The following is a 22,007-nucleotide window of genomic DNA, read 5'->3' on the forward strand; positions in this document are numbered from 1 at the left end:
AGGGTATAACTGATTCATAAAGAATTTGTAAACTCACATTCCCAAAGAGACCATTTCTACCTTGGATATTGACCTAATTATACCTAATATTAAAATATAAAAACAGACACAGTATTCTCAAACAAAGATGTGCAAATAGCCAGCAGTTCTATGGGAAAGTGCTCAGTATCACTAATCATCAGAGACATCAAAAGCGCATCGCAGTGTCATCTCTGCAGGTAGCATGGTGTCCTGGCTAGTGTTGTGTCAGCGTCACACAAGCTGGAGCCCTTCTGAGGGAGAAGCTGAGAAAACCCCCACACCAGACGGGCCTGTGGGCAAGCCTGTGCTGCCTTTTCTTGATTGATGAATAACATGGGAGTGACCCGCTCATCGTGGGCAGCGCTACCCCTGGGCTGGTGGCCTTGTGTGCTGTGGGAAAGCAGGCTGACCGAGAAAGCCATGAGGAGCAAGCCAGTGAGCAGCACTCCTCCGTGGCCTCTGCTTCCCTTTCTGCTTCCAGGTCCCTGCCCTGCTTGAGTTCCTGCCCTAACTTCCGCAGTGATGGACTGTTAGCTGGAAGTGGAGGATGATAGAAACCTCCCTTCTGCCTTGCTTTAGGTCACGGTCGTGGTGGTGTATCGCAGCAACAGAATCCCCAGCTGAAACAAAGGCTATCGATAGGCAGTGGCAAGTGGGCGGAGGTGTTAGAAACGTGCTGCACACTGGCGGGAGAACTGTCGATTTTTATTTTTAGAATTGTCAATTCTTTATAGAAGACATTCATATAGAACCCTACAAAGAATTGTAAATCCTTTATGAAATGCACCTTACGGAAGGCATTATGGAGGGTCTTTAGAAAATCAAAGCTAAACAATCCTAGAATTCAGGAGACAGAGTCAGGAGGATCACCAAAAGATTGAGGACAGGTTAGGCTACATAGTGACACCCTGTCTCAAAACAAATAAATAGAAAGTAAAATTCTACATTATCCAGCTACTAAGGTTATAGTCAAAGAAAACGGAATCTATATGTCAGAGATTGCTGCCCGCTGGTAGGATTCCTCACAACTCACATAACTAAGACATGGGAACAGACAACCTAACGTATTATGAATGGAAAAAGGAAATGTTCTGTGCAAACACACATAACATGCCATAAACATAGATGAAATTTGTCAACCACGTTGGACGGGCTAGAGGACATTATGTTAAGTGAAGAAAGCCAGACACACAAAGAAGTACCTACCACACGGGGGCTGGAGAGATGGCTCAGCAGTTAAGAGCACTGACTGCTTTTCCATAGGACCTGAGTTCAATTCCCAGCACCCATATGGAAGCTCACAAGTGTCTGTAACCCCTGCTCCAGGGTATATGACACACTTACACAGAAACACATACAGGCAAAACAGCAATGTACATAAAAATAAGTTAAAAACAAAAAGCCCTGGCTGTAAATTAGGCTCTAATCTTCAAGCAAAAAAGCAGCAGCAGCAACGACAAAAAGAAGTGCCACACCACTTCACGTGGAATTTTAAGAAGTTGGCCTCTTAGAAGTAGTGGACACAACAGTGGTTCCCATTTGGCCAATGGGCAGTCAGTTGTAGTTAAAAAGATTAAACTCCGGTGTTTCATTGCACAGAAGGGAACTTATTAGCAGAATGGCACTGTATATCTCCCAAGTGGCTGGAAAGGATTTCGAACACTCTCTGATGAATGTTTGATGAGATGAATACGCTAACTGTGCCTTTGGTTTGCCTTTTATATGATGCATACCTGAAGTAAAACATCACACTGTGCCCCCCAAGTATGAGTGGGTTAAGAAAGGAAGAGATCCGAGTGAGCGTTTCAGTTCTCATTTTCTTCCCATTTGTTGTTGTCAGGACAGAGAGCAGGTGGTAGCTAAGAAAGCGTGGTTAATGCCTCCAAAGAGTGTGCTGGTTCCATCCTCAGAATTACGCCAGTGAATTGTCCTCTGCTGTTTAGAGTTGAGGTTTTTATTTTTTTATTTCGGAGAGCAATTTTTCTTTTGGAGCAATTTTTCTTTTGGAGCAATTTTTCTTTCTTCTCATTTAACAAATACTTACTTAGTTCAGGGGCTGTGTGGGTCCTGTCCCATCAAGTTCCCTTTTTGTGGCGAGGATATTGTTCTGGGACTAACCCCTGGTGTGTGTCTGTTCTCTTAGGAGGAGTGACAGCGCTCTGCTGGGACCCGGTCCAGCGCGTGCTGTTCTCAGGCAGCTCCGATCACTCTGTCATCATGTGGGACATCGGTGGGAGAAAAGGGACGGCCATCGAGCTCCAAGGACACAAGTAAGGCTGCTGCTAGTGCTCTGACTAGCCTGGTATTTCCTGTGTAACCCTGACTTTCTCAACCTCATGGACGTCCCCCGCCTCCAGCTCTTGAATGCCAAGGTTACGGGTATGTGCCACTATCCCAGCTGGCACTCTGAGCTGTAGATCTTTTCCTATTCTTAGGTACTCGATAGAATACCCATTGTTTCCTGACCAGCCCCATGACCGTCTTTCCCCTAATAGTGTTTTCTTAGATCTAAAACTTGCGGGTGACTTAATGCACTTTGATTTTAAGCACTAGGGAGCTTTTGCTGCCATTTTGTTGGGATCCACAACAGACTGCAGCAGAAGGGTAGGGCGCTGAAGCTGATCTCAGCCAGCATTCTTAGGCCCACACAACTCATGCACTTCTCCTTTCCAAAACGCTGTTAGCTTCCTTCCTGTTTCTCCCACCATATGTAAGATTTTCCTTATGAGTGTCCTTACTTGGGAGGTTAATGTGGCCTGACATGGTGGAACTTTCCAATAATCCCAGCCCATGGGAGATAGAGGCAAAGGAAAAGGTTTAAGGTCATCCACAGCCAGCCCAGGCTATTTGAGATCCTACTCAAATAAGTAAATGAACAAATCCTTTGGTAAAGAAATGGCCTATTTGTAAATAAATGTGCATTGGGAAGCAAGTTACATCTGACGCTATGAAAGGAGGAGAATTCTCACTTTCCCTCTGTGTTGGAGGGCAGTGAAGGCAAGGGCAGCATGCACAGAGCTTCCTTTAAGTCCTTGCCTACGTACGGGCAGTGCTAGGGAACGCTAGAAGAAGGGGCAGTCTTCTATTTCTAGTTACTGACTAAACACATAATAGGCTAAAATCTTATCTGTTAGAGGTTTTTTGGAGGGTAGAATCCTCTTGTACAAAGCAGGGCTGTGTTTATCAGTTAGCATTCAGGCTGAGGCTGAGAGTACCGGCTGCTCTTCTGGAGGACCTGGGTTCAGCTCCCCATCCACTTGAGTTAGTGACTCAAGCCATCTGTAACTTTTTTTTTTAGTTTTTTTATTTTAATTTTTTTATTAATTACACTTTATTCACTTTGTATCCTCCCATAAACCCCTCCCTCCTCCCTCCTAGTCCCTCCCTCCCTCCTCCTTCTTCACACATGCCCCTCCCCAAGTCCACTGATAGGGGAGGTCCCCTCTCCTTCCTTCTGATCCTAGTCTGTTGGGTCTCATCAGAAGTGACTGCATTGTCATCTTCTGTGGCCTGGTAAGGCTGCTCCCCCCTCAGGGGGAGGTGATCAAAGAGTAGACCAATCAATTCATGTCAGAGACAGTCCCTGTTCCCATTACTATGGAACCCACTAGGAGACTGAACTGTCATGGGCTACACCTGTGCAGGGGTTCTGGGTTATCTCCATGCATGCTACTTGGTTGGACTATCAGTCTCAGGGAAGACCCCTGTGCCCAGATTTTTTGGATCTGTTGCTCTCCTTGTGGAGCTCCTGTCCCCTCCAGGTCTTACTAACTCCCACTTTTTTCATAAGATTCCCTGCAATCTCCTCAAAGGTTGGCCATAAGTCTCGGCATCCACTATGATAGTCTACAGGGCAGAGCCTTTCAGAGGCCCTCTGTGGTAGGCTCCTAACTTGTTCCCTGTTTTCTCCTTCTTCTGATGTCCATCCTCCTTGCCTTTCTGGATGGGGGCCATCTGTAACCTTAATTCCAGATCTGACATCCTCTCCTGGCCTCTGCAAGCACCAGGCACTCAAGTAGTACACAGAAATGCATACAGGTGAAGCATAACCATAAGATAAAGTTGAAAAAGTATACACAAACACACACACACACACACACACACACACACACACATTCATTCCAGGGGGTTTTGACCTGTATTGTCACAGAAGGCCTCATTCTTTGAAGGGCTCACTTTTGTTTTTATGTTCTGCTGTTGCTGGCTTCTCATTCTTAATGAATTTTGACAGGGGGCCAACCCTGAATTTCCATTTGCACTGGTGCTATCAGGGTACATGGCTGGGCCTGATATGACATGTTTCCTCTAGAACCCTAAGAAGCATGAGGCCGTCCCACTGAGTGCGGTATTCATAGGAGGCAGATCTCGCTTGGGAGATCTGCAGGGTTTTTCTGTCCTCCTCGGGACACGGGCTGTGTGTATGTGGACGATCCTCATCTGCAAAATGGTAATCAGTCTTGAAATGCTTCCAGGCATAACTGCTGCTGTGACCGCAGATGAAACATGAAGATAAGATGTCTCTCATTCCCCCACCTAGATTTTAACTGGGAGGGAGCTAAGTTTCCAATCCTAAGTCAGGAACTTTCCAAGCAGATTTTTGTGAAGCCTGAGGCCTGTCATTCATTACTAGTTCACTCTCCTGTACTGGAAGATTAACAGTCCTGAGGCCTCAGAACAGAGTTGTCCTGTGCTGCCACCAGCTGTAAAGGGTGAAGTGCTGTGAAGGGTGAACTCTTCGGCTTTACAAGAGCATCGATGTATGTATCCGGATGCCTTAGCACAGTGGTTCTCAACCTGTGGGCCGAAACCCCTTTGAGGGTCAAACAACCCTTTCACAGGGGTCACCTCAGACCATCAGAAAACACAGCTATTTACATTACATTTAATAATGTAGCAGAATTACAGTTATGAAGTAGCAATGAAGATAATCTTATGGCTGGAGGTCACCACACATGAGGAGCTGTGTTAAAGGGTAATGGCATTAGGAGGGTTGAAAACCACTGCCTTAACAAATAAATGTAGTTCGGTCATAGTTTCAAGTCTGCTCAGCTGGGTAGAGGATAGATTCCTCGTCCTGCCTTTGAGTGTCAGAAGGGAGGCACTCCATACTGGAACGCTGGCCACACAAACACAAGGGCCTGAGTCTGATCACGAGGACCCATTAAAAAGCAGGGGGTGCTCGTGTGTTCTTGTAATCACAGTGCTGGCGAGGCAGAGAGAGATGGATGGGCGTTGTTGCCCAGCCAGTGAGGCCTTAAATTAAAAAAAAAAAAAAAAAAAGAGGTGGGAGACTTTGTAGCCCTGATACCCAATATTGATCTGTGGCCTTGCTCTGCGTGTGCACACCCCCTCCCGGAGCTGCAGACACACAGAATGCTGAAGTGAGTGCGTACCTGGGTACACAGCTAGCTTCTTCGTGGCTTGGGTGAGGACTGGCCATGGTGGTATCTTCACTAGGCAAGATTTCGGTACCATCAGTTTTGTACAATAGCAGTCAGATGTCCTATTAATACAGACCCCGCGGAACCAAACAACCCAGAAAAGTGTGCGGGCTCACAGCTGACACTGCGTGAAAATAGACCTCGTCACTTCATTTTGCCATTTCAAGTGTGTCAGTCTGAGTGACAGTTCATTTTCCTAACTCTGTGACCATAATAATTTATAAAACTCACAAAGATTTGGTGTGTTTGCTTGGGTTTTTTTTTTTTTTTAATTGCTTTTATTTGCTTTTAGAAAGTCTTGCTGTGTAGCCCAGGCCAGCCTTGAACTCTGGATCTTCTTTCCTAAGTCTTTCTAGTGCTAGGATTTCACATGTTGCTGCAGCTCCTGGCTGTGAAGACTTTTGGTCACAAGAAAGGCAGGGAGAAAGGCTGGCCAGCTCCATAAAACGTGGCCTGACTGTGACTGTTTCTGCAGCGAGTGCCAGCGAGCCACACTTTCCTTCTCGGGCTTGCCCCACCTACCTGGAGCCACACAGCATTCTGTTCACACCCAGAATAATAACTTCTGCTGGGCTTCGTTACAAACTTATTTTGTTTTTTCCTGAGCCTATTACTTGCTTTGCCAAGGCTAGGAAACCAAGCCTAGAGAATTCCTCCCCTGAGGCACCTTCATTGATAAATCCCTGGTGTCCAGCTCCCCTAAGTTCCTAGTGGCCTATATTTCTTCACACCTGTACGGTCCTGACCCCCTGACCCCTTCTCCTATGAGGGCTGTATAGACCTGAGCTTTATAAACTCTTAAAGTGACAAGGCACTTTTGATTCAGTGAGCATCATTCTTAAATATGAAAGAGGCTTGGTTGTGCAGTTGTGCAGTTGCTTTGTGGGTGGGGTTGGGGGTCATGTTCCCAGCAGTGTATGTGGAGACAAAAGCTTGATATTGGGTGTCATCCTCATTTTTTTTTTTTTAAAGACTGGGTCTTCTACTGAAGCCTGAGTTCACTGATTCGGCTAGGCTGGATGGCCAGAGAGTCCTGGGACCCACCTGTCTCTGCCTCCCCAGCCCTGGGAAGCATACTTAGCTTCTTATGTGGGTCTTTGGGACCCACACTCAAGTCCGCATATTTGTGTGGTAAGAACGTCACTGATTGATCCATCTTCCCATTCCCTGTAGATCAATTGTTGTAGAGCCCATTGAGTAACTGTATTATGAAAATTAAGGGACACCTTAACAGCTTGGAGTCGTAGACAGTGCGAGGTTGGCTATTTTTAAAAGTTTTTATTTAGATGATAAAAGGAGAACTTGCTAGGTTTTAGGTTAAACATGGCTTAAAGGAAGAGGAAAGACATCACTCTATATCCAGGAAATAAAATGTTAAAACATCAACAGGATTATAGAGAACACATCCATAGTTTGGTTCATTTTGTTCTATGAGTAATTCTGTTGGGTCCTGGCTTAATGATTCCTGTTCGTGATGGCATCTGTAATCAGAACAAAGTGAGTTCCTGTAATTTCAGGGAATCTTGGTTAATCCACTGCACAGTTGAAACACTGTCTAAGCAATGTGATGACGCTCAGTAGCCTGTGACGGAGGGTCTGTTCATCACAGCATCACTGTTCTCACATACTGGGGGATGCCATTTTGTTCTGGAAGCTCGGAAGCCGTCAGACGGACATCAGAGTGACACAAAGGATATGTGTAGCCTATAGCGATTTAAGGCCCTCATGACTAATATGTCAAATGGTCCCACAGAGTAACCCAGGCTGCCTTGGAACTTGAGATTGCCCGTCCCAGCCACAAATTCTTGACAGTTTTTCCACCTCCGCCTCCCAGGGACAGAATTACCAGTGTGAGCCGCTACCCCTGGATCTTTCATCTGTTTCTTTTCTTTCCGCGATGTTAGGTTTTGAATCTAGAGCCTTATGTGTACCAGCAGCATTCTGCTACTGTCCCCAGCACAGACCTGATTCTGCAAATAAATAGTAACACATGTAATACAGTTGGAGGCAGCATCTCTTTCTAACGGGAAGGACCAGACCTTTACCGTTTTCTGGGACCTCTCTGGGAAGTCTGTTGAGAGTCTTGTCACAAAACATCTTGAAGATTTTATTTTTTTTCTGAATAGCGACTCAGTGTGAAAAGTCAAAATCAGCTGTGCTGCCGAGTCCAGGGGAACCAGCCACAATAGGAACACTGGCTCTCTACGCAAAGGACTAAAGAACACTTTAACATAAATACAGACCACAACACCATTTTAAGGGATGGAGCTTTTCCCCCAAGTGATTGCCCTTCATCTTTCTCTCTTCTTAAAAAAAAAAAAAAAAAAGGAGGGGACATTAGTCAAGTTAATATAAAGAACCAAACCAAATTCTGAAGACAGACTCTGTCAGCTAGGCAGTTCCCCAGAAGGTAGAGAGTATCTTCTCACGCTGTGGTCAAAGGCAGTCATCCGTGCATCGAAGAAGCAGCTGCAGCTGAGGAACGTGGCCAGCCCTGGAATGCTGCTGTGGCCTTCTCTCAGAGACCGTAACCCAGAACCAACGACCTCCTTCCAAGTCCATCCCTCATTCTGGGACCATTTGGCATTCGTTTCCTCACCAAAAGTGTATGGGGTTTCCCAGGCTAAACGCTGAGTGGTGTTAACGAATGCAGGAGACTGGACATCTGTGTCCCACTAAAGCCAGACAGTGGGAGAACTTTCAAGAACATCAAACAGTGGGTTTTTCTCTCCACGATTTTCCCGGTTTGGAAAATTATTTTTCCCACATCATATGTAGAATGTCCAAGTGGAATGTGGATTCCTCATTGTGGTTTTCAAATGAATCTGTTTTATTCTTGTTTTAGTTTTTAAATACAGTAAATATTTTACCAGTGTTTTAAATCAGGGTTCTCTGGTTTCCTCAAGTATGCTGAAAATAAAGTAAGGAGAGGGCCTTCAACAGTGGCCTTTCATCCCAGCACATCTGCCTCCCTAGTGCTGAAGTAATAAATCTGCAATTACCACAACTGGCGCCAGCTGACAGTCTTAATTACTCATTTTAATTGTAATAATTACCAAGGTAACTAATTGACATTTCATGGAGAAAATCAGGAGGAGGGGGGATAGAGACAATTGAGAACTGCCTTATTCTACAAGCGTCTTAGAGACCAGCAAAGCAAATGCACAGACATTTCCACTGTGACACGTAAATCCACTTAAGGGAGAACTAGCAATCACTTATAACCAGGTCAGCAATCGCCTCTTATTTGAGTGTTGGTAACTCACTAAAAGTACTTTCTCCTGGGCCTGCGAAGGCTGAAGCAACATTTAAGCTCATTTTAGGTCTGACCGTTAGCGTGTTGAAGAGGCTGTGAAGATTCCTAGCTCCTCCTTGGTTGCTAAGGTTCAGGCGTTGTCTGCCATCGGTGGGCTCTGTGATGTGGAGCCTGTTCTTGCTCTCTGGAACCAACTCTTGGTCTCTTTAACAGTGACAAGGTCCAGGCCCTCTCCTATGCACAGCACACGCGGCAGCTCATCTCGTGTGGCGGGGACGGTGGCATTGTCGTCTGGAACATGGATGTGGAAAGGCAGGAGGTAGGTGAGGCGGGCAGGTCTGACTCTGCTCCCCTCCTGATTAAGCCATGATGTAAGATACATTGTGTCATAAGTGAGAAAACTCCCAAGGAGTAACTGCCCTGAGTTTGGTTTTAATGGAGATACATATTCTTCCTCCTCCTTCTTTCTTTTTCTTCCTGTTCTTCCTCCTTCTCCTCTTTTTTTTTTTTTTTTAAAAACAAGACAGAGTTTCTCCGTGTGGCCCCGGCTGCCCAGGACTTGCTCTGTAGACCAGACTGGCCTCAAACTCACAGAGATCCGCCTGCCCCTGCTCTCCAGTGCAGGCGTTTGCCCCCACCACTGGCTGAGACTTCATCTTAAGCACAGATTTAAATTTTACCACGGCACCTTTTAAACTAGTTTTGTTTTTTAATCTATAAGCATTTTAACAACTAATATGTTTACTGAATATTCCCTGGACAAATATTTTGAAGTTAGCCATTTTCTGTTGACCTAGAATCATTCTGGGCAAATGTTCTGGTTGACAGTCAACACTCTTGAAATTTATTCCTTGTAGGATGTGAGAAATAAAGAGAAAAGGCACACTTTTTAACGACAAACGTAATTTCACTGTTCTTTTTTTTTTTTTTTTCCCATCCCCTCATTCAGTCTCAGACCAAGAGCGTCCCGATGTTAGCCACAATGTAATGCCCTCAGATGCCAGTAATTAAATGCTTAGGAAGATTACAGCTTTATTTTGCGGAACCATTAATCCACAGGAGTTCTATTAGTAACTAATTAAAACGGCCATTACTGGTAGAAAGTCGGGAAATCTAGAATATTGCTTTTGAAAACTACAGTTGGCACCATCCGTATGCGGGCTGGGATCATTACAACCCATGCTAGTCATGTTAAGCAGCCTGCCCTAGAACTGGGGGCTGTCCTGACGTGCTTTGAGTTAGGACCGTCAGGCCTAATCCAGGCCTGGCTTTGGGGGGCTTTTTTAAATGGAAGAACAGCCCAGAGAAATATAATGTTGTTGTTTCCAAAGATGAAAGTAAGCATCTGGGAGCCAGCTTTGAGCCATTTTGACATGCCTATATAAGAACACTGAGCACGTGTCAGTGGGTTAAGATCTTGTTGATTGGCAGCTCTGACGAGCAGTGGGAGTGCTTCCATCCATCTTTTGCAAACCCCATACTTTATAAGCATCTGGGAACTGCTTCCTTCGTACGGCAGAGGCTGCGGGATACTAACGGTAGCGAGGTTTGTTCTAACCTGAATGCTGACAGCCTTTCTAGAAAGTTGAGAGCAGTATTAAATGGTATCAGTAATGACATCACAGTCAACACTGGGAAGACAGAAGGTCGGCGGTAGGTGTTTCGGAAGGGGTGTTGGGACTGGCTGCCAAGGAAGGGTTCAGTGGGGCTCACACAGGCTGTCACTGCAAGGTTTGGGGGCGTTTCAGGCTGAGAAACACCAGGCGTAGGAGCAGGGTGAGTGTGAGCGGTTGCCGTGTTGTCAGTGCTAACGGGAAGTTGGCAGCAGTCAGGGTTAGGAGGGCAGACGGAAGACAGTATGGGGCAGGTGAGGGGGCACACTGCATGGCTGGGTACAGGTCAGCGCGACGCTGTGTTTGTCTGTACGGCTAGTGAAGGCCGTTGCCTAAATCTAGTTCAAAAACACCCCTTTACAAATAGAACACAGGTCTGTCAGCCGTGACACCACCATCGAGAAGTCCCATACTCCCAAAAATCCATAACTTAACAAAACCTCTCCACGTGGGCAAACAGCCATCCTTCTGTTTTCCTCTGCATTTGCAAAAACCGTGTTGATAAAAAATGGAATCCTAGTAAATGTTTCCATTTTTCCCCTTGAATGCTCTCAGCAGAGACAGCCTATGATACATTTGACTCCCAGACATATGTGCATGTATGTGTGGAAGTGTGTGTGGTGTGTGTGATGAGTGTATGTAGCTGTGTGTGTGTGTGTGTGTGTGTGTGTGTGTGTGTGAGATGTGCGATTATACAGCACCGTATGTGATTAGAGGATACAGACAGAAGTGCTCAGCATGAAGGTCAGGAGCCTGCGAGGTGTGACCCCTGCCATTCGCTCCAGCTTCCTCTCTCCCCTCATCTGCCTCCCAGCCGTGCTGAATTTGCACTCAGCCCCCACTGCCTCTCCTCCTCCCTTCAGGTCTCAGCCGACCCGTCCTCTATGGAGACCGCCAGCCTATGACAGAGCCTCTGGTCTACCTTCCAACCCCTAGCCTGTCAGAGCCTCTGTTAGCCTTGCCAGAGTACTCCGCTTCCCTTAGGCTTTTACACCCTTAGACATTTTGGTTACTAACACTATCTTCATGACATCCTCCCTGATACATGACAATCCCTGTGATTGTAGGTTCTTTTTATGCGCCACTGTAACCTATGCTCGGAACCTGACAATTAACAGACCTTCTGTATACTTTCATGACTGACTGAGGAATCAACTGTTTCTGATGGATATGACCAGATTCTGGAAGTGCCCGTGGTTTCTTTGTCCATGCCGCTTCTCACTGTGACCTGCTCTGTGCTTTGTTTTTCCAAGACCCCCGAGTGGTTGGACAGTGATTCCTGCCAAAAGTGTGACCAGCCTTTCTTCTGGAACTTCAAGCAAATGTGGGACAGTAAGAAAATCGGGCTAAGGCAGGTAGGTGGCGTGTGCTCTCTTAAAGGGTGGTCACGTGGAAGGGACTTGTCCATGTAGTCGTGGAAGTAGGTGCCCTTGGGTGGTAGAGTAAGTGACTTTACAACTGTGACGCCTCCATGTCTCCTGCAGCCCCTTCCTGGTAGGCTAGTGTCCTAGTGGCTTGTTCTACAGTTTTAAAACTCTGACAGCATCTATTGAGATATACTTTACATTAGAGGCATCACATTAGCTCCTGTTGGTTCCCAACCAGGAAAGCACATGAGGATGTCTGCTTCTTAATTATTCACTTTCCCTCCATCTGACTTGGTTTTAGTTGTTTAAGATCTGTTTCGAACACAGCACCTTCAAGATCTGGTTCTTTGGTCTGGTCTGGTCTTCCCCATGGAAATCAAATGCTAGAATCACCTCAGTTGACCGTTGCTAGAGCTAAAGATAATGGGCTCAATCAGAGTTCAGTCAGATTTGTCATCTCTGACGGTGGCACTCTTCGGGTGAGCCAGCTCTAAGATCTGGCCATTGGGTGCTTCCTCTGTGTCTAGCTTACAGCAGTGATGGTTGAAGAGGATGGAGAATAGGAAACAGAAGAGGAAAGGCATGCTTCCCAGAAGTCTCCACTCTGAACTGAGACCAAAATCCAAAGGAGTAGAGATCTGGCATGCCCTCAGTGGGTTTCAGGACACTGTTGCATTGTGGTGGGGTGTGTAGTATGCTCTGGCATGGTGTGTGTTCAGTGAGTTGCTGGGGATAACTGTTCTGTAATCCTCTTAGCGCTTTATAGTACAGTCATGTTAAATATCCTTGTTTACCTTCATCAGTATAAACTAAACCCTTCTCCCTAAGACACAAGTCAATCCCAGTTTGGCCTCCAACACTTGGGAGCTGAGCTGGCGTCACCTCCCAGCACTGGGACTGTGAGACTATGCTACCATGGCCAGCTCTGGGGCGCTCTGGTGTCTTACCCGAGAGCGGTCAGTTTACGAGTGTGTGAGCGCTGCAGCCGGCGCCATGGCAGCCTGTTTCCCTGTTCCCCCAGCACCACTGCCGGAAGTGTGGGAAGGCCGTGTGTGGCAAGTGCAGCTCCAAGCGCTCCTCCATCCCGCTCATGGGCTTTGAGTTTGAAGTGCGGGTCTGCGACAGCTGCCATGAGGCCATCACAGACGAAGAGTAAGTTCCGAGCCCTGTCCCCCTGCGGGTTATGGACAAAGCCCAGCCTGAGCGTTCCACTCCAGAGAGACTCCACCTGCCTGGCTTGCTGGGGTACAGTATAGGCAGCCGAAAAAGCCCCATGCCACGGAGATGCTTCTGTGATGACGAGAGGCAGGTGAAGAAGGGATATGCTCAAGGAACTCCCCACTGGGCTCCTAATAGTCTCAGGGCTTGTGTTTGTAGCAGATGCCCTCAAGCAAAGCTGTCTGCTCACTCACTGAGAACCTCCCAGGGAAGCCACAGCCAGGACTTGCCCTGGTACCCAGGCTGAGGTCTCTACAGATGTTGGGTCAGTCAAAGGTTAGGCTGTCAGGTTCTGGGAAGAACCGAACCCATTTTCCCAGGATGGAGATGGTCCCAGATGCCACCTCTTGGCTAGTGCACTCTGCCCGGTGTCCTGAGATCTTAGCTCTGATTTGGAAGGAGCAACTCTGTGAGAACTGAAAACTCCCCAGACGCCGATGAAATGCACAGACACAAGCTTGCCCCAGCAGGTGCAGGAGGATAACCTGTGTCCCGTTGTCCCGACACTTAGCAGTACAGTCAGATCACGTCTGCCTGGCAAACACACAGCAAGATGCCCTGGCTGAAATGGGTATTCATGTGCACTGAGTAGTTGGCACTTAAGCACATGAGGAGATTAATGAGGAGAGTCCTGAGCATTGGAGAGAACTGCAGGGGCCTGAGAGATGGTCAAGTTCGATTCTATCAAGACAGAGCCGAGTCTAAGGAATTTCTACTTAAGCTGAAATCACTTACAATGATCATTTTACTTCTGAAAGTCTTTTCTATAGATCCAACCATAGCAAAGAGACGACCATGTTCTGAGAGCTCACTGCAGTGTAGAGACCCTGAACCATGATGAGGGCTCCCTGCTTGGCCTGCCCAAGCCCCAGCCCTGGGTCTTCTGCCTCTTCTCTGACAAGCACTCTACACTTTGTCTCTAGAGTGCCAGGGCAGCCAATGGGCCTTCTTACTAAGATCAGCAGCAAAGCCTTTGGCCAAAAAACACAAAACAGTCAATGCTGTGTGTGTGTATTAAGATACTTACGTGGCACATATACACATATGTACGTACATATATGTGACTTATTAAAGCTTTAGAATACCATCTTTTAAAGTTGTTTTTGCAGTTACACAAGTGGAAAATAGAGGAAAACATGGATGATCTTCAGTTAAACAGACAGTCGTGTTTTAGGCATTTTAACAACTTTAATAAAGAGAAATAGGCAAAGCCAGAGTATATTCCTTCCTCCTGAGCACAGACTTGGCAAAGGTACTGTGCTCTTTAAAATGCTTGTTCAAAGCACAGGTAGAGATTTCCACGGGTGCCAATACAACAGCAAACCTTTCTGAAGGACCCTCGGGGCTTTCATCTTTCCTATTCTGGAGACCAGAAGAGTCGTTTTACCTTGCAAAGTCATGTAACAGGGGCCAGCGAGACGGTTCAGTGAGTAGAGGCACTTAAGCCCAGGCCTGACAACATCTGTTCAGTCTCCGGATCCCACGAGATAACAGGAGAGCACCAATTCTGAGAGTAGTTCTCTGACCTCCACCTGTGTACTTAACGCTCACGCACATGCATGATGCATGCAAAATAAATAGCCAAGTCATGGGACAGAGCCAAGAAGGGCAGCAGCTGTTAGCCGTTAGGCTAAAGATGAGAGTGTAAGCCCACCCTGGATGCCCGTCGTCCACGTGTCCACCTTTCCCTCTTTCCTCGCTCCTCCCAGGCGTGCACCCACAGCCACCTTCCATGACAGTAAGCACAGCATAGTTCATGTCCATTTTGATGCGACCAGGGGATGGCTGCTGACTTCCGGAACTGACAAAGTGATTAAGGTAAGGTGCCGTCCTGTCGAGCTCCCTATCTTGGGCCTTGGATACAGACAGGAGGATCAAAAGTGTGGGGCTGTATTCAGGTTAGCCATGGAACTGAGCGCTATTGAGATTCTTCCGTATTCAGCACCCCATGGGCATGATAACTTACTTAGGATATGATCTTTAAAAGACAATACTAGCACCAGGCCACAGTGGGGTACACCTTTGATCCTAGCAGGGGCAGGTGGAGCTGAGTTTCAGGACAGCCAGGGCCATACAGAAAACCCTGTCTCAAAAAAGGAAGGAAGGGAGGGAGGGAGGGAGGGAGGGAAGGGAAGGGAAGGGAAGGAAGGAAGGGAGGGAGTAAGGGAAGGGAGGAATGGAGGGAGAAAGGAAGGAGGGAAGGAAGGAAGGAAGGAAGGAAGGAAGGAAGGAAGGAAGGAAGGAAGGAAGGAAGGAAGGAAGGAAGGCAATACTAGGAAGTATGGAGGTAGTGGTGTTTGAGGTCCTGTAACACAGACACACCTAAACACATCCTAGAGAGTAAGTTATAGGAGTAACCTGAGGGACACTGATGAAGGTTTACGGGGGGGGGGGGGGTTGCTGCCTGGGACACGCTGTGAGACAAGCAGCCTTGAACTGAATGTTGGTTGGAAGGCACAGCTGGAATCAGTCACCAAGTAATGCATAAGCTTTTTCCTACCAAGATTAATTACTCCAAGAGTGTTTGTCCGGGCCTCTGACATGGTAGGCCACAGCAGAGGCCCAGGGCAAAGTGGCCCGCTCTTTGTCACCCTGGCCTGTCTTGGAGTCAGCAGCAGGATGAAGTCCTTAGAAGTGACTTCAAGCAAGGTTCGGGCAAACTCTGGGGCCTTGGCCCTTCCTTTTTGACGTCTCAGAGAACTAATTGCAAGGTCACCCAGGAAGTCTTTGAAAAGACATGCCCGGCTCGGGCTGGCTCCTCTCTCCTCAGAGGATCTGATATGCTTCTATGTTCCTCAGCTGGGGTGACATGTCGGCCGCCCTCACTCATGTAGAAGTCAGGCTAGTGCAATATGCGTTGTCAGGCTAGTGCAATATGCGTTTGCTTGACAGCTGGGAAACAAACAAACAGCACTTTGAGTTGAGCCCATTCTGCGCATTGCTCATCCTCAGGAGAGTTTGGCCGTAATTCATCCTTGGCTTCTTTTTCCTTTTCCGCAGCTGTGGGATATGACCCCGGTAGTGTCGTGATGGCTCTCACAGGGCCGAGAAGACAGTTCCCGCTAAAGAGCCACTTGTTTGAGTATGAGATCATTACAGGAGAAGTGAAGTAGACCAATAAGCAGGGAGAGAAACTGAAGACTCAGCGCGAACGCCCCCTCCCCCCACACCGCTGCAGTGAGCAAATGAAGGCGCGCTCCCAGGACTCTGCAGTTGTCCATACAGTATAAAAGAAGATATTTTTTTATCGAACGGTTTCTACAGCCTGGCTGTGCCGCATTGTTTTGAACATATTAGAAAATCTGTGTGGGATGTTTAGGCTTCCATATTTCAGCCGTCCATTGTGCTCATTGCTTTCTGTGTCAGAAAAAGGGAAAAAAAAAGAGAGAGAGAGAGAGACTGAGAGATCCATCTGTTGAAGGCACTGTGTCGTTAAAAAGCAGTCTCCTCGTTTCCCTCACGTCAACATGTACCAGGAGGCAGTCTCTCCTCCTGAGTCTTCCTTTGCCTCTCGCCAGAATGTGCGATTGCAGTTTGTTCCAGGGTTTCTGAAGCTTTCGCGGCCTTAGCAGATGAGAGTTGGAAAGCCCTGTGTGTCCGACAGCTGGCCTCTTGAGTCACCTGTGGGGAGCAGTAGCGTTCTGGGAGGTTCCTGCGGTTCCGCTTCAGCATCCTCTGCCGTCCACCGCCAGCCAGGACTCAGGTCACGTGACTCGCCCTGCAGCGCTTGCCTCTCTCAGAATTCAGTGAGAGCCTCTTGAGCCTTTTGCGTTTTGGACTGTGGGGATTTGTTGTTTTGTTTTTGTTTTTGTTTTCTTTGTAGCTTCCCTTTATTCATAACATGAAAGGCAAACAGAAATGTCCATGCCCCAGAAGGAAGAGCCTTCACGGTGCATCTTCCTACGTGCCGCTGCCCCTGAGTGCGAACATGCATCACTTTAAGATTAGAATACTGCTCTCTTCACCATTCATAACTTAGTCTCCCTTTAAAAATCAGGTATTTAAGCATCTTTCTGTTAATGTGCACTTTGCTGTGAAGCCTGCGTGTGACCTAAACTGAGGTACTAAAACGAACAGAACTCCTAAGGAAATCAGTCCAGCTTGATAAGGTACAGTAAGGACTCACTTCAGTGTATCAAGATAGGATTAAAAATAGTGGCAAGCCTGTGCCCCAAAACTGCTGTCCCGCCCCTCCTCCGCCCTCCCCCTAAGCCCTGCACACATCAGGAATGTCAGGGAGGGGAACAGATCAGTTTTTTTGGTTGCTTGCCCTGCCCTCTCTCTCCATGTCACACCTCCATAATATCTTGCTCTCATCTGATCTAACCGGTGTCTCCTGGCACAGAGGGCCCTGTGTTATTTGGTTGTGTTCCTAGAAAAGCAGTCTCCTCCATGTCGTCATCGCCTCTCTATCTGGAGGAAGGAATAGTACCCGTTCTTGGATACCACCATTGGCACCCATGACCCGGCGGAGTGCTTCCCAGGACAAGGCGTCTGGAGCCACTTCTGCTTGCTGTCCCCAGGAAGCAAGGCTAGGGTGCACCTCACACAGCCACACCCCTGGCGGCTCTTCCGTGAGAGCAGAACTATGGACATGCCCCAGGAAGTCATCACCACTGGTTCAACGGCCCATTCTGTGACATGCTGCCTAGGCTCCGAGGGGCCGCTGGAACTGCTCTTCCGCATGATCGCTCCATCGCAGAGCTTTGAGAAGGGAGTGAGAGCTAAAATGTTCAAATACTGACAGTATGGTTGATTGCTAGGCTCTACAATCTACTTGGTGGAGAACTGTGTGTTACAAATCAGAAATGGAAGTGAGTCTGTCTGAGCCGGGGCTTGACTGAGCATGACTGAACATGGGGAAGGAAATACAGGATGAGGGGGGCCAATGCTCAGGCACCCGGCAAGCCTGTGTGGCTTCCCAGTTATGTGTAGGTGATTTCAGACTCCTGGGAATTGGATTAGCTTTACTAAAACACTTTACAGTGTTGGGTGACCCTACTCACCACTGTGGTCACATCCTGGCCACAGCCCATCCTGAAGAGTCCCCAGAGGCTGAAACTTCACAGTGATGAAAGTCATGGTTGTGCACCACAGATAAACCAAGGGCTCCGCTGCTCCATGCTTTCCTCTCTCCTTACACATGTGGCCGTTGAGCTCGTGGAAGAGTGCACCAGAGCAACTGTTCATGCGTGTAATACTGTGAATGCTTGTATGTGCCTGCTGTCTCCTCTGTGTTCTTAACCCATAGAGAAGTGCATGCTGGTGCTGATAGGCGTGTGAGCATTTGACCTCACCGGTCAGGCATGAGCTGCTTGGCTTGTTTCTCCTCTGGGTTAAAAAAAAAAAAAAAAAAACAACAAAAAGACAAATCAGTCATCTTGTCCAGTTCGCTCTTGTCCAGTTCTTGTTCTGCTGTGGAAACCGCAGCTCTGGGGCTGGTAATGGCTGCAGCCATGCTGGGAAGCAGGGAGGTTTCGTCTGCAAAGGTTCCTCCTAGTGAGTGGATGAGGTGCATCTTAAACTCTTAGTTTCTCCAAAGGAAAGGACTGAATGTCTCCTCCACCTTAGCAAAACTGGTTTTAGAAACAAGTGCTTGGAATTTTGTGTCATTTTATAAAAGGTCAGTCAACATAATATGCTTCTCTTTTAATCGTCTGAATAATTCATGAAATTAGAAAAATTGCTAAATTGGGAGGAAATCTTGAGACCTCAGGTGTCCCAGATTAGTTACACCAGGCAGTTAGATAGAGATGAAGTGTAAACAAGAGAATCTCAAAGAGCATTCAAGGAATAACCGCCTTTGCTACTACCCATAGCCGTGTGACAGGCAGAAGGCGCAGCGCCTTGCTGCTTGCAAGAAGTCTCTGGGCTTGTTTGACACTATTTTGAGCAAATGTTGGCACCTGCCTGTGGCTACGAGTAGGAACATGTTCTACCAGAAGGCGGTTGGCACTATTGATCTGCATGTCAACACCCCCTTCCCACATTATTCCCCTCTGACCGTCCCAGGGTCAAACTCGGATCACAGTCAGGGCCCTAGAGTACCGCTGTCCTGCTGGCTAACGGCCGCTTCACAGGGCCTGGGCCTACAGTGTCCCTTGTTGTGATGGAAACACCACCTTTTCAGCATCTCAGAGTCGTATTTTTAAAGCATACTATATTTTTGTTTAACATCAATCCTTAAAAAGCTTGAATTTGAGCTTTAAAGCAAAAGAATAGCTCTGAACCATGGGCCCCACTTAGTACAGAGAAATATGCATTAATGAGGGGCCTTTGGTGTTGCTTTTTCATAGTATTTAAATATATATATATATTTGTATATGAGTGAGCTTGTTCACTGAGATTTATATTTTAAAGCAAAAGAAAAGCATTTTTCCAAAAGTGTGCTTATTTTCCTTTCCTTTACAATACCGTTGGGTCAGGTTTTTGCTGGTGTAAAGGTGGATATTCGGCAGCCTGGTGAAATGACACTCAAGTCAGCAAATCTGCCCCCTTTTCAGGCTGTCGGGTCCCGCCAGGAAAAGCCTGTGTGCTCCCGTGAACTGTAGCTCAGCCTGACAGCCGAGAACCACACGCCAACCCTCAGGGGTTTAGGTCTGTGTTTTCACCTTTGGACATTGCACTCCCACCAGAAGCCTCCAGGCTGACTTGGGGAGCGTGCCTGTTGCCTGCATGGAGCCTCCCCTGGACTCCCCACGCCACAGCCAGTGGTCAGGGGAAAAGGTGATCCAATCTCCGAGTGAGGCATGGGTTCTGTCGCAGTGCTTAGGGTCCCTGTTAGACTTGGGCCTCTGATTCGGTGAATGGTGTTTGTCGCAGGACTGACCCAAACTACCATCAGTCACAGAGCCAGCCTCACTCAGGCAGGTGAAAACACACGGCCGGATCACAAGTTCCTTTCCAGGCTTTTCCCTAGGAAGCCTAGTGGGTGTGGTTTTAGAAAAAGATCGTGAAGTTGTTAGGAGTATCTCATTTAAAAGATACCTCAAAGTGTTCACCTTTAGGGGCTAAGAATGTGTGACTGGGGAGGCATCGTTTAGGAAAGCTATATTGGTTCAAAAGGTAGATTTTAAATCTGATTTAGATATTAATGTGTTTCCCCCTCTTAGTTCTTTGGGACACATGAGGGTGAATTTGTTTCAAAAGGGAAAGCAGTTTGCCTTGTCTGTATATTTGCTTTGTTTCTGTATCCTTATCATTCAGGTGGATATGCACCCTTTTGTTCATAGCCTGTGCCAGAGTGAAGCATGGACCAAACCACTTCCATCACCCTTTCCACTGTGCTGTGTCTGTTTGTGTCCTAGGCCATTTGCTTTGCATTTTAAATGGCTCTTCCAAGGTGTTGTCATTTGCGGAGGAGAAAAGTCTTGCACAAGTGTAAAAACTGTTACTAACTGGACAGCAGGAAGGTGTTAGGCCCGCATCGTGCCTACCCGTCAATGTATCATAATCAGGTACCTCCCTCTGCCCAGCTGCCACCTGGGCCACATCTGGATGTGGTCGCCATGGGCTTGTTACGTTATGGGTGTCTCTTTCCAGAAAAAAATCAGGAGTTGGGGCCCAGCGAAGTATGCTGTTAGCCTGAAGCTAAAAGCTAGAATGGGTCTCTCCACAGTGGCTGTAGCCAACCCCCTCCGGCAGCTGCTGGGCCCAGAGCCACTGGATCCCACCAACCAGGCCCGCCACTGGTGATGCTGACCTCCGAAATGCGATGAGGTGGTACTGAGTGAGAAGATTCTGTATCCCGAGAATGTCTCTTGTTTTCCCGCCATCGTGCCCTCCAGCCTGTCATGTATGTGTAGCCATCTCCAACGGACGCCTCTCGGAGTGGCGGCTTCTGTGGCTTAGAATAAATGTCTGAATACCTGCCTACCGTCTTGGTTGCATCATTGTCAAGCATGACTGTATAAACCTAGCAACTCTTACTGTTTCTACCCTTGTGACCCATCAAAGAGGGATGGGGAAGTTTCCCGATTATTCTACACCTGGCCATGTAGACCTCAAGAAGAGTTGGCACCTTGGGTAAGCCACTGTTGACCAGCCTGAGTGTACCACATGGGCCGCAGCCATGGGTTTCTCTTTAATGTAGGCTGCATTTTCTGTGTGTGGTAGAGTTTCCAAGTGAAGACCGAGAACTTGAGGTAGATAGAATCAGGACCCTTGAGGTAGACAGAAACCTCATTGACCCTTGAGGTACACAGAGTCAGAAACCTCCTTGCTTCTTGAGGTAGAGCCAGGAAACTTGTTGAAAACTCCTGAGGTCCCCTTGATAGAGAAAAAAAAATAGGTACAAAGAAATAAAAGACCCACGTGAGGAAGAGTTGGGGAGGGGTGTGGCTGGGCTGCCCTAGTGCTCCAAGGCTCCTGCTCCTGTCCAGCCTCATAGCACTACTCGTGCACGGCACAGCAGGAAGCCCACGGGAAGGAGACAGCGCAGTAGATAGTCGGTTTCGGCCGTGCCCCAACCGTTGAGCTGACACACACCCAGCAAGCAGGTTCACCCAGAGAAGCCCCTTCCTTGCCATCCCCTGGCATTCATCGGCATCGGAACGTCTCCAAGAGCAGGGAGGAACACAGCTGAGCATCTCACTGTGGGGATGAGGCGCATTCGGCACTGTGGCCGCCAAGAACTTGTACAAAGCGCATCTTAAATGCATCGGCTGGTTTTGTCCCAGCTCTGAAGTTACCCAGAAAATCTGAAAAGTGGAGTTTTTTGGTTTTGTCCCTGTTTTTTTTAAGTGTCTCGCCCAAAGGCCGAGTGCTTCTTGAAGCTTTACAGCTAGGCCTCGTTTTATTACTCCTGTCAGAGACATGCACGGCCTTCTACCAGAGCATAGAGGCAGCTGCCCAGTGGTCAGCCTGTGGACACAGGAGTCCCCTCAAACTGATAGATTCATTTAAAATATTTTTTAAAAAAATCAAAGAAATGAGAGATTTAGACATGAGAAACCCTGGTACATTAGTAGCAGGAAAAGGAGCCTGTTTTCAAACCTCTAGTCCATACCTCTGGCATTTTCCCATTGCTCTTGGCCCTGCACTGGGTGAGGCCTGGCCTACTTCCGTCCTGTTTCCAGATTTCAGTGAATTC

The 22,007-nt window shown here is 47.5% G+C and overlaps 1 protein-coding gene across 3 annotated transcripts in view; it reads left to right on the forward strand.

The window, feature by feature from the left end:
- The window catches only part of Wdfy2 (WD repeat and FYVE domain containing 2), a 213,207-nt gene extending 192,419 nt beyond the window's left edge, over window positions 1–20,788 (forward strand). For all 3 annotated transcript variants that reach the window (XM_060391295.1, XM_060391294.1, XM_060391293.1), the window contains exons 7-12: window positions 2,165–2,291; window positions 8,932–9,037; window positions 11,585–11,686; window positions 12,720–12,850; window positions 14,626–14,734; window positions 15,917–20,788. In XM_060391295.1, coding sequence (XP_060247278.1) covers window positions 2,165–2,291; window positions 8,932–9,037; window positions 11,585–11,686; window positions 12,720–12,850; window positions 14,626–14,734; window positions 15,917–15,946 — 605 coding nt within the window. In that variant the 3' untranslated portion in view covers window positions 15,947–20,788. The remainder of the gene's footprint in view (window positions 1–2,164; window positions 2,292–8,931; window positions 9,038–11,584; window positions 11,687–12,719; window positions 12,851–14,625; window positions 14,735–15,916) is intronic.
- Window positions 20,789–22,007: the final 1,219 nt, after the last annotated feature.

This window comes from Meriones unguiculatus, chromosome 9 (assembly GCF_030254825.1).
Source record: "Meriones unguiculatus strain TT.TT164.6M chromosome 9, Bangor_MerUng_6.1, whole genome shotgun sequence".
Classification (NCBI taxonomy): domain Eukaryota; kingdom Metazoa; phylum Chordata; class Mammalia; order Rodentia; family Muridae; genus Meriones; species Meriones unguiculatus.